The sequence below is a fragment of the Thunnus maccoyii genome, chromosome 5 (genome assembly GCF_910596095.1).
Source record: "Thunnus maccoyii chromosome 5, fThuMac1.1, whole genome shotgun sequence".
Classification (NCBI taxonomy): domain Eukaryota; kingdom Metazoa; phylum Chordata; class Actinopteri; order Scombriformes; family Scombridae; genus Thunnus; species Thunnus maccoyii.
In genome coordinates this window covers 22609922-22622901 of record NC_056537.1, presented here as the reverse complement: position 1 = coordinate 22622901, position 12980 = coordinate 22609922, and the positions used below count along the sequence as shown (strand labels likewise).

The 12980-nt window shown below is 41.9% G+C and overlaps 1 protein-coding gene across 1 annotated transcript in view; it reads left to right on the top strand.

Annotated features, from left to right (window-relative positions):
• Positions 1-12980, top strand: part of slc1a2b (solute carrier family 1 member 2b) — a 29809-nt gene that overhangs the window by 13178 nt on the left and 3651 nt on the right. The window contains exons 2-10 of the mRNA XM_042412644.1: positions 5901-6040; positions 7764-7916; positions 8246-8496; positions 8849-8996; positions 9129-9255; positions 9506-9739; positions 9837-10031; positions 10987-11121; positions 11254-11518. Coding sequence (XP_042268578.1) covers positions 5911-6040; positions 7764-7916; positions 8246-8496; positions 8849-8996; positions 9129-9255; positions 9506-9739; positions 9837-10031; positions 10987-11121; positions 11254-11518 — 1638 coding nt within the window. The 5' untranslated portion in view covers positions 5901-5910. The remainder of the gene's footprint in view (positions 1-5900; positions 6041-7763; positions 7917-8245; positions 8497-8848; positions 8997-9128; positions 9256-9505; positions 9740-9836; positions 10032-10986; positions 11122-11253; positions 11519-12980) is intronic.

Below are 12980 nucleotides of genomic sequence, written 5' to 3'. Positions count from 1 at the left end.
TCGTCTCTAAAGGAATAATTGAGGGAGAAACCGGTAGATAAATTTCATTTCGGCAGTTGTTGGAAATGGGAAAGAGGCAGTGTTGATTTGGGTTTGATGTTTGGGGTTGAATGGATGCAACATTTTGAGGCCATTTCCACCCACTGGGAAAGTTTCTTTTGCCTCGGTCCCTCTACCTATAGGATATATTGTTTCCTAGCAAGCAGTGCTCTTAAGAGGGTCTTCTGTATTGTGTCGAGCATCTGAAGAACAGTAGGTTACACTACTGATGGAGTAAACCAGATTTGCATGATAGTCCACACATTTCTCTATCATTATCTATCACTGCATGCATTCATCCCGAGAACCATCTAGGGATACATAATTGAGAGGCGTACAGTGACAAAGCTTCCCTTTCTTCAGATTCTGGAATTTATCTCCCACTTCCTATGCACAGCACAACCTGAAGTGTTTGCTGAGAGCTTCATTTGGGGGGGCTTTTTCACAGCTCCTAGGCAGCCAGTATGTGTGAGCCCATTTCTTCCCACTGCATGGCAAGTGGCTGCGAGGCCCAGAGGGGCCAGATATATCCGGAGCCTGGCCCAGCTCCAGTTGTCTTTACCTCACAGTATATTGTGATACTCGAGTCATGAGAACAGGCATTGGGCCCCTCGAGAGACCAGTGGGAAACTTGTATTCTCATTTACATCTCCCTCTGCGCTATCGCATGGATCCCAACAACCTGATTAGACAAGTATAACCACACAGTCTGTCTGAAATGCAAACTTGCTAATTATTATGTAACACACAGCTACGTTGTGTATGGTGTTTTATAGCAGAATGTGTGACAGTAGCTCATTAGTTATGCAACTCAGATATCAAAGTAGCTCAATTAGAAAAAAATAAAATTGTCCTTTTAAAGCTTTATTACTTCTTGGTCTATGAAATGCAATTTCTTAGATGAGGTAAAGATATATTGTGTCTATCTGTTTGCTATCTATCAAGCTGTACCCCATCTTTACATGGTAGTAGCATGTGTGTGTGTGTGTTTGTAGGCTATGTGTTTGTGTGTTGGGTGTGTGTTTGTGTGGCAGTGAGCTTCCTCTCTCCCCTTTATCCGTTTCTCTCTAAGCCGCAGGGTGTTGCTAGGACAACCCCTCGTGGTCCTTGCTGCATCGCAGCGGTCCTCAATGCCACCACTCAGGGAACCTCCTCACACTGGGAAGGCAGCATAAAATCGGGATAATCGCCGTCGATTATGGTACACAATGGGCTGCCGCTTGTGAAAGATTCATTCATCCTGGAAAAAGAGACTGTGGAGGGGGAAAGAGAAAGGGGCGTCTTGGTCCCTCCGCTGCTCTCCCACGGTGGGCACAGGCATGACATCAGTGGCCTGAAAGAGCTGGCATTCTGGACATGCCCACTGCCCTCCCCTCTCGCTATACCCTTATACCCCCCCCCCCCCCCCTCACCAGTTCGAACCCCCTCCTTTCTTTTCCTTGCCCCTGCCAGTTTGGATGCAGCGCTTGGCCGGGCAAGTTGGGGCCACAGCCACTGTTTGCGTGTGAAACAAAGCCCCTCAGAAGGAAGAGAGAGGAAGCAGAGAGCTTCACATGGTACCAGCCAAGAGCAAGGATGGCTGCCTCAGCCTTCCCCTCATAGGCCCCTCTTTTGGCTGAGAGGTGCTGGTGTGACCCCAGTACCCCCTTCTCCCCTAGTGTCCCTTTTACTCCCCCCGTAACCCCTTCTTCTCTGTCCTTCTCCCTCGTTCTCATCTCAAAAATGCTCCTTTTTCCCTGAGAGAGCCCTTTGAGTGAGTATGACATGTCAGGGGATTTAGGATGAGTGATTTCTCATGACACAACCTTTGCTGACAGTGATGGCATTCCTCTTGCTTTTGTTGTCGTGTTGGTCATTTGTTTGAAGAGGAAATAGCTTTCCAACACATTTCCCTAATTAGAATAATGTGATACTGCTCAATACAATGTGAAGTCCCATGCTGCTGGGAGACTAGAGGGAAATCAGCATGACACCATCCTCACATGAATCACGTTAGTCATTTGTGCTTTGGGGTTCAGTGCTTTGAGGTTTTATTGAATAGTGGGGATATATAAATCTATATGGTGGTGGTGTGTGTGGACACTATTTTGATATTATACTTAAAGATTTTATTAATCTTCCTTTTTTAAAATTGCATTTTTGTATTTTGTTTTGAATCTGATATTTTGATGATTGCTCTTGTGATAATTTGCAGAGATCACCTGATAATATATACACTTTGCTTTTTCTTTAAGCTCTTGGACCACAGTGGCTCCAGAGTGACATAATATGTTGCAGCATAACTGCAGAGAACAGTAAACATTAACCTTTCATCTGCTGTCCATTAGGATGTCCTCAAAGTCCCAAAACGTGAACATTACTGAGGTTAAATCTTCTATTTGTCATTCCTTTGTCATGGGCTACTTACAAAGCACTACTGTCTGTATTGTGCCATTAGCAGGCATCATCATGCTCATCTCCAGCAGCCTGGCCTTTCTCTCGCTATCCCATGTAGCTGGATGAGTCTGGGAGCATGCTCTCTGGGGGGATTACAGTGTCCAGGGAATGGAGGGACTCTGAGGGATTTGACTCTTAAGCTCAGATATTGACTCCTCCCTCCACTTCTTCTTTTTAGTTATTTATTTATTTCTAGGTTTGTTGTGTGTGTGTGCTCTGTGTGTGTTTGTGTGTGCTCTGTGTGTGTGTATGTGTGTGTGTGTGTGTGTGTGTGTGTGTGTGTGTGTGTGTGTGTGTGTGTGTGTGTGTGTGTGTGTCTGTCTGTGTGTCTGTGTGTCTGTGTGAGTGTGTGTCTTGGTGTTTTAGCTGGCTGTGGGTGGTGGTGTTGGTGATGTTGGTGGTGGTGGTGGAGTCAGGGGGTGGGGGCTGAGGGGGGTTTGCAGACATCAGGATGGGGCAATTCATGTTGCTGTGGCTGTGACTCGGTCGTCTGGGCTGTGTTGACTCGCTCCTCTCTGGATGCCTTGGAAGAGCTGGTGGAAAGCTGAGAGCTGCTAGCTGTCAGCAGAGCTCTGTTGTTTTCAGCCTCCGGCTGTACCTGGGAACTTATCTGCTGACATCTGGCAACATTTTGGATGGAGCAGTCGTGATCCTAGTAACGATTTCTTGTGCTGATTCACTCTTGAATACCAAAGGCTGGAGACTTGATCCTGGTCAATGTATATAGCACTTACCTCTACTCCACCAGAAATGAAGTAAGTACTTTACATTCCATTAACTCAATGACACTCTAATTTATGTTAAAGTAAAGAGTAAGCAGGACTTGGAAACTTCTCTTTTTTTAACTGACAGATAAAATGCAATCTTGGTTAATTTTTAACATCTTTCACTTTAAATTGTATGTCACCTGGGTTGACATCAACACAAGATCTAGTTTTATTAGGACCTTCATTAATTCATCATGGCTTTACAGTCCTGTAATGCTATTAATCTGACTAAGCTCTCAGGCACGATTAACTGGTTTATAAAATGATCCCATTAGAGACTGAGGAGAGGAAACTTTGCATGAGTGTGTGCATCTTTGTGTGTCTGAATATGTATGTCATGACTTTTGAGGTTCTGAGTGAATTATGAGGTTCTGAGTGTGGCTGTTAACATCTTTGTGGCAATCTTCCCAGTTCCATTTAACCCCTTGGATGGTTAAAAACTCTGAAGCCTAATATCTCAGAATTATTCTGCAGGGCAGAGAGAATGAATTCCAAGCTCATGGCATATTAATCAAAGCTAAAATTGTGTACAGCAAAGAGAATTTATAACATACAATAACCATTGTTATTTCCTACTGCTGTGAAATGACTCTTTGCTATACATTTTCATATTCATCCATCATTAAATTTCACACTCAAACCCACTCTCTCATCTGTCTCTGACTTGGTGAGAGAAGCGCTAATGAGGGGATCATGACAGAATAATATCCGACCTTGGTGACGTCCAACGTCTGCTTCCTCTCTCTCTCAGTGCTAAAAATAATGAAATGGAGAGAAACGGGAAAAAATTCAATTAACAGCTCTCATCACTCTTATGAAATGGGATTGCATGGTAATGCTAATTTTTCAGCGTTTTATTTCTGGAGTTTTACTAATTCATCCAGCTTTTATCTGAAGTATGGAAAGACGGCGAGGTAATGGTGCCGACTGTTTGCCTGCTATTTGCATTTATTTTCTGTATGTCACACTTCACTTTGAAATTAATAAGAGGAGATAGAGCTGGTCCATCTGTGTGCCTGGAAGCTGACCAGGTGGTCTTCCTATAGCCAAGCTTACAACACAGCGATACACAAAGCTGGGGGAGGTGTGTATATGTGTGTGTGAGAGACTGTGTTGTGTGTGTTCATGTGGAATTATTAGCGACTACTTACACAACAACAATAACACCATTAAGAGCCTTTTTGTTGCGAGGAAGTTTTCCAAACGCGGTCTATTGATTTGAGCTCCCTGCCTTGCCTTTGATCAAGTTTCAGCTTGAAAACTTGACAACCAACATGATTAATATCTATGAAGTGTTCTCACTTCATAGTGGAATATGGGGGGGAGGTATGAGGACAAAAAAAATTAACTTCACTATTGAGGCTTCTATTTGTGAGTCTTAGGCCATGAACCCCAGGGGTGAGGTGAAAGGTCAGAGTCACATTGTTTCCTCTTTGCTTTTCTGTTGTAATTCATCACTGCAGACATTTTCATGGGCAACATAGAGACATTTCCATTTCCTCATGGACAAAAAAGATGTCAAACAGAGAAAGACAATTTGATAAATTACTCTTGTTGAGTAGATGGTGAATATATAGAATATATTTTTTCTCACTTTCTTTGACAGAGTTATTGAACACCTGGCTTACTGACATGTGACAGACACAGCTGTCTCTCTTCTCGCTAACAAACTCATTCACACCTCGATGGGACTGCAGGAAACTGCTCTGTGCTGCCTGTAATGAGAAATTAGTTTTCATTCAGTTAATTGGGCTGTGTGACTGCACCCCCTCATTGTACAATTCTATTCAGGGTTTGTATGATTCTAAATGTACTGTCACGCAATCATTAGAGGAAACTAAGGGGAGAAGAGAGAGTAGGTATGAGAGTCTGAAATGGGTGTATAAGTCTGAGCATGCAATATGCTTTATCTTTCAGTTATTAATCAAACCTGTCCTGTCAAGTTGGAATTTTGTTTATCTACACTTTGAACCACCTTGTCCAGGAAAAAACTAAAAAACATACACATGACATGGTATTTTATATCATAATATCTCAATTTAAGGAGATTTGACATTTGAATTTCTTACTACTTGTGAATGTAGTGTACATAGCAACAATACGTTAAGTTAATCCATTCTGAAAGTTACAAGTCAGTCATATTATGTTTTAAACAAGTCCAAAATTAATTACAGAATTATCTTACAAACTGCTACTAAAGAAAAATACATACTCAGTTTTTAATAAACTGACTCATCTCAAGTTTCGCCCCCAAGGACTGGAATTTTATAAGCAGCAGCTTGTCGTCACTATACCATCTGTTGGATGCTATAGTAACCATGAACAGTGTTGGAGTGACAGCTTGCCAGCACACTTGAATGCTTAACATTTTTCTCATCATTTACTGTTTGCTTTTTAGGTATATCATGTTTTTCAGAGATATTATGCACATCCTGATGATCTGATTTCTGTATAATGGTGCTGTATTTTGTTATAGCGTTAACATAATGCTTTGTTCTTTCTCAAAGTGACTGCACATGACAGAATGTGACCGCATGATGTGTAATGACGCATAATGCTGTATGGCCATGAGTGCATTTTCGAAAGGGGTTCAGCTTGATAGCTTTGCATTTAATAAACAGTCCTTTCATTTTTTCTGTCTCTCTCTCTCTGTCACAGTGCCAACAGTATGCCTAAACAAGTGGAGGTGAGGATGCACGAGAGTCACCTGGAGCCCATCGAGGCCAGGCCTCAGTCCAAATGTGCCAAAATCTGCTCCAAGCTGTTCAAGAACCTTCTGCTCACACTCACCGTCCTCGGTCAGTAACCTTCTCACTGGTGCATCTTTCTTTCCTCCTTTTTTAATTTTTTTTTACTTCTGCAGGACCAAATATAAAGCAAGGCAAGCTAAAGATGGGCACCGACCACTGCTGAGCTCAGTGATCTGTTAACTCATAGCTCGATTTATGCAGCTTGCTAGTAATAGGAGGAGGAGGTGCCATCTGTGCTTTTTCAGTACCAGACAGCAAGAAGGGTGTCCTGACCTTCCCCAGCTTTGTGCCACCTGTTGCTATCGAAAGCTCTGAGCTACATTGGTCACCCAAACAGCCTCTGGTGATGCATAAAAAATATTGTCATGATAGCTCACTGGCTCACTGCGCCACAGGGGAAGATTTAATGAAAAAAAGGAAAGAGCACTAAAGTAGTGATGCAATATCTGGCTATAGGCTTTTAATCAGATTGGTGTTCAACCAACACATATCATTCATACTTTGTTATGTCTGACGACTATTTGGTCCCTCACAATCATTACCATCTTAAACGCAAAGGCTGTGAGCTGGTGAAAAAGTTTCATTTAGACATGTGTGTATCTGTATGCTTGCTTGCATGGATGTGTGTTTGTGTGAGCATGTGTAATGTGTACATCTCACCCCACTTGGCAGGACTCTCGCAAAGCAAGTGAGCCAGCACGATCATTGATCATCTGTCACTTGGCAGATAAGAGCCTGAATGGGAACACGCAAATAGACCAAAGAGAAGGCACAGGAAATCAAGTGCCATCCAAAACCATTGGGTGTGCAGAGTCCACAGGATGCTGCTAGACTGGAGGATAGACTGAAGCACAGAGGACAGCTTACAAAATTAGAAAAAAAAAAAAAAAGCTGGAGGGCTTTTGATTCCAGAGTGTGTTATTAAACAACATCTCGGGCTGTGTGATCTTTGGCAGTGGTGTGGAAGCAGAGGAAGTGCAGCTCCAGGGGAGGGATGCTAGAGATTTGTCTGGCCTGAGATGCACAGACACAGAGGCCAACCATCCCTGGCCTGGAAGGCAAGGCTGCAGGGGGGTTTAGAGCACACAGAGGTCATATTTACTTCCGGTGTAGGAACAGTGTGTGGCAGGAAAAGATGTGTTAGTTGGAACACACATGTGGCTTTATTTGGGAGTGACTGAACTTTCAAATGTCACTGTTTTCAGGCTGATTTCAGAATGAATGGAAGCTAGAGGATAGGTAAAGGTAGCAAAAAAACCCAAAACAAAATAGCAGAATATCCTACTGAGAATATCCTACTGAGGCACAAAGTGAGCCTGAGATCAGGGTCAAAAAGTGAAAATTTCCTTGAAAACATTTAGGTTTTGCGGGGATTACAGATGCTTCACCAGGGAATCTGACATGCTGCCTCCTCCCCACTGCTTCAAAGAGATCTGATCTTAATCCTTCACCAGCTTTACTCTCTCTTAGCAGGTTTCGGTTTTATCCCATCAACCCACTGTCTTCCTAAGGCAGACAGCCTCTTGTACAGCTCCAAACAATAGAACTGATAAGGCAGGGGCCAGTTATTAAGGCTTCTTTAAGGAGAAAATTGTTATTTAATAGATTAAACCGAAGCTCTTCCCAGTAGCACAAGATAGACCCATCATTTATGTTTGTTAATGTTTTATTCAAATGTAATATCTGACTTATTTTCCTTCCTGATTTCCTTCTATTTAAGCATTAAACACTCCCGCACTTTGACTCACTCACACTCCTTCTTGCGTCTCAGGTGTGATCTTGGGAGCTGTATCGGGGATGTTACTTCGTGTTGCCTCTCCGATTCACCCAGATATCGTCATGGTGATTGCCTTTCCTGGAGATATCCTGATGAGGATGCTGAAGATGTTGATCCTGCCGCTCATCATCTCCAGTTTAATCACAGGTGCACTATTACATTTATATGACATATTTCAAATTTTTTTCTGACGTGTTTGTACTTTATCTTTACACAGTCGATACTAGGTGTGACACCTTTTACTGCTGTAATACGGCTAAAAATACACATATCGGAAAGCCCGTAACCCTGATTCTGAAATATCAGTCATTTAATTCATCATGACATGCATCATGCACATGATCAAACACAATTATGCAGTCACCTAAATGGTCTTTGCAATCAGCCCTCATGCCCCGCAGTATTAAGTCAACATTTCCATTCAATAAGACCAAGTAATTACCAGGTAAACATAATCATGCTGGTTTTGGCTGCAGGTCTGGCCGGTTTGGATGCCAAATCTAGCGGTCGCCTTGGCACCAGAGCTATGGTCTACTACATGTCCACCACTGTTATTGCTGCTATCTTGGGAGTCATCCTGGTATTAGTCATCCACCCTGGCAACCCCAAACTGAAGGAGGGTCTGGGCGAGGGCATGCAAAACGATGACGTGTCCAGCTTGGATGCCTTCTTTGATCTGATCAGGAACCTGTTCCCAGAGAATCTTGTGCAAGCTTGTTTCCAACAGGTATGGGAAGACAACAATAAGATGACACATCTAAATGCTGAGATTGGATTTTCAGTGCATGTACTAAATGCCCGAAAAGTCTGAGTTACTTTGAGTGTCAGATGAATGGCATCACTTAATATAATTATTATGTGTAGCTCAACATCAAGTTAGAAAGAATGTTAAACTTATAAGTCTGAAAATGGGTAAGCTTGTACAGATTGCCTAGCCGACAAAATCAAGACATATTAGATTATAAAGATACACCAGTTTGACTCTGCTATCTGTAAGTTTGGTATCATAGATAATATCATATCTGACCCAGCATCAATCATCCAGTTCATCACTTATATATTTTCCTCCTTTACTTCAGATCCAGACAGTCACGAAGAAGGTGGAGGTGGTTGTTCCAGAGGACGTCAATGCCACCACTATGGAGGGTCTGCTGGCTAATGTTACCAAGGAGCCTCAGTACATTATCAAAAAGTCCCTGCAGTTCAAAAGTGGCATGAATGTTCTGGGTATGTATTATTTTCAGTATTAAAGTTACAAAATCTGAAACCTCTCATCTCCTGATTCCCTCATGCAATAGTCATCTCACCTGTCCACACTTGTATTCAAAAGTTTGACACGCTTATGATTTTCCGTCACAGGTCTGATTGGTTTCTTTATTGCATTTGGCATCTGCATGGGCAAGATGGGAGAGAAGGCCAGACTCATGATTGAATTCTTCAACATCCTCAATGAGATCGTGATGAAACTTGTCATCATGATCATGTGGTTAGTATCACTTAAGATGCCATCGACTCATTTTTTAAACTCATTTTGTCAGACAGAAATAACTATAAATGTCAAGTTATTTCTCTAGTCATTACATCTGAAAAGATGTAATTAATGTAAAGCAGCATGTACTTTTTATTCAAATCAAATGGAATATGTCGGAATATAACATTTTAAACTCTGATGGCTATCATTAGTTTTACTGACAAATGAAAAACCTAAACTAACAAAAAGATTTTCTTCTTGTCAGGTATTCTCCCTTTGGTATTGCCTGTCTGATCTGTGGTAAGATCATCTCCATCAAGGACCTGGAAGTGGTGGCCAGGCAGCTGGGCATGTACATGGTGACTGTGATTATCGGCCTCATCATCCACGGCGCAATCTTCCTGCCCAGCATCTATTTTGTTATCGTCAGGAAAAACCCCTTCACCTTCTTCTTGGGCATCTTCCAGGCCTGGATCACTGCTCTGGGGACAGCCTCCAGGTCAGCGCCAGGATGGATGGATGAATCGATAAATGGGTGCTTCTTAATATTTGTGCAATTAATAGAAAATATACCTTTTTTCTGCTTTTCCCTGCAGTGCTGGTACACTGCCTGTCACCTTCCGCTGTCTGGAGGAGAACTTGGGTATTGACAAAAGAGTCACTCGTTTTGTGCTCCCGGTTGGCGCCACCATCAACATGGATGGAACTGCTCTGTATGAGGCCGTGGCAGCCATCTTCATTGCCCAAATGAACGGTATCCACCTTGACCCGGGTCAGATTGTCACTGTCAGGTCAGAAAGCACTCATGGTGGTATATCTTTGCACTGAAAATGTTATCTCTTAATAATATTTGTACTGGTAACAGCTTATTTCTTTCTTCAGTGAAAAAATTATATTATGTGGTTAGTATCATTGCTTAAATCTGGTATTCTTACTTGTTGGTTTGGACAGTTTAAAGCCCTGGATGCCCTTTGCGATATGGGATATTAATGTTGTGTTGGGAAATCTATCGCTGTATGAATTTATGCCTCTTGAACTGACTTGTCTGCACACTAAACTCAGAAAAGCTATTTTTAGTCTTAACAGTAAGAATTGTAAAACCCAATATTCAAAGTGTATGTAATCTGAGCCCTGAGGAAGCAGTTCGGCAAACCCAGTTAGCTCTTAATAAATAAAAACAAACACATCAGTGGTGTAGAGGCATTTAACAGTGAACAGAAAAGCCTCCGTGGCTCAAAGCAGCCTCTTTAGAGAAGAAATTTACTGTGGAACAAATTAACCACCAGGAGGAGGAAGCAACAACATGTGCCAGTGAAGTGTCTCATGCAAAGCAGGAAGACAAACACCAACCACACACCGTTTCTCAAGCATCTGTCTGTCTTCCCTAAATGCTCCTGCGTTAATAGAAAGAGTTGAGGATGGATGACCTTCAGCCTGACATTTTTATGGCATATCAATCCATGGACTCTCAAATTAAACATCCCATCTCTCACATTTGAACCTCTCTTCATGTGCAATGAAGGACCCACTCGGGTGCTCTTCTGCTGCTGCTCTTCACACAAGCACCATACACAGAGTGAATGTCTTCATCTGTAGCTGAGAGGTGTAGAAATTTTTTCCAAAAGTGCGTTGCATTCACTGGTGTCTGAAGATTTGCGGGGTGAAGAGTCAGTAGTGGAGGATGTGGTTAGGTTTAGTGGTTTTTGAGGGTGTGATTGATTGCTGCTTTGCTGTGTTTTCATCCAGTCTCACAGCCACCCTGGCCAGTGTCGGAGCTGCCAGTATTCCCAGTGCTGGCCTTGTGACTATGCTCTTGATCCTGACTGCTGTAGGCCTGCCAACCCAAGACATCAGTCTGCTGGTTGCTGTCGACTGGCTGCTGTGAGTTCGGCATCAACTATTAAGACAAAAATATATTTCCCTTTGCTACATTAGGTTTTCTGCAAGTCCCTCCCAGTATTATCCACGCTGAATAAAGTATGCCTCTTCCTATCCTCAATTCTTTCTCCACAGGGACCGATTCAGGACCTCAGTGAATGTGGTGGGTGACTCCTACGGTGCAGGCATCGTGTACCACATGTCCAAGGCAGAGCTTGAAGAGCTGGATGCGCACATGGCTAAATCTGACGACATCGAAATGATGACAAAGACCCAGTCTTATTACGATGACATGAAGAACCACCACGAAAACAATTCCAACCAGTGCGTCTTAACCGCCACAGCTACCACAATCTCTACCGCCACTGCTAACAATTCTGTCGTAGTAGATGAATGCAAGGTACAATTAATGCTTACAGACATAGAGACTTGTATATAACCCTCACTTTGCTGTTGCATGCTCACCCTGCACCTTTTCTTGACTCTCTTTGTTTTGTTCATTGCATCTTTGTACATAATAATGTAAATACATCCACTATTATTTTATGACAGAAGTGAAACAAGAGAACAGAACAGAGAACAGATGCATGTGTATGTATGTATTTCATTCTTCTGGAATAGCAGCTTTTGTGTTGAGCAAATGTCGAAAATTTTAAAGCACTCATGCCAAAAGGTTTCCAAACTAAAACAAACCAAAAATTATTCTAAGGCATGCAAATGTGGGATAAATCAGTTTTGATTTTATGCTATTGCCCTATATTTATCTTAATCTAATGAATATAACCTGCTGGGGATTGGCTGTAACTCAAAAGGCAGAGCCAGATAATCCTCATTATGACCCTGAGGAATTATTTAGCAGCCTTCCTCTCTATCAAAAGTTCACATCACATCCTTTTTCCAAAAAAACCCCTTGATAGGATGTTTTCCCTGATCTGCTTCAGTTGTTGCAGAGACTTTTCTGTCATCAGCTTAATATCCAGTGTTTTTCATTCTGCTTTATCTAAATGCGGCTGATTTTAATTGTTTAACAGGTTTATTTCCAAGGGGTCGCCCTTTGCTGTAGGGTTTAAAATACAGAGAGGGAAATGTGTAGCAGCTAATTAGCAGTTCACATATTCCGTATACACATTTACCATGCTGTCACTGAGCCACGTTTCAAATTTTGACACTGGCTGTTTCTACCCATTGTGAGAACTGTGCTGTGAAATTGAAAGCTGTGCAGTTGCTCCCATAATGTAAAACACAATGCACTTTGAATCTTGCATTTGAATGTATTCCAGCCTTGTGGAATAATATACGAGAGTTGCTCCCTGACACACACACACACAGGCACACACACTAGTGGAAAAGGTCTACTGATGAGCCTGTTCATTTATTAAAGGATGAAAGGTGTTGCCTAGCAACACTGGCAACCTGTCACACAAGCAATTTGTCCATAGTAAAAAGTTATATCCTTCTTTCTTAGTCTCCATTTATTAGCAGACATTTACATATAAATGTGACACAAAGGCTTGCTATTTGCAGTATCCACAATGTCTAATTTTTTCTGTTTTCTTTTCTGTTTGCCTGTAAATAGCATGACTCACATTTCTAACCCCCTTTTTTAAAGATGCAAACCCACTGTAGAGTGCTTGCAAAATAGCAAAAACATAACAATGCATTCATTCTAGTGTTTTTACCTTGTTTTCTATGTAATCTGTCTATTTTTGCATTTCATTTATTTTTATTTCATTATTATTCATTTGTATTTTTTTACCGCCTGTTAAGTTTTTGTTCATCATAAATGTGTGGTCTGTTCCCAGGTCAGTAAATGAAACTCCACTCTTAGGACTACCATAAGCATGATCATCAGTGGTCATCCA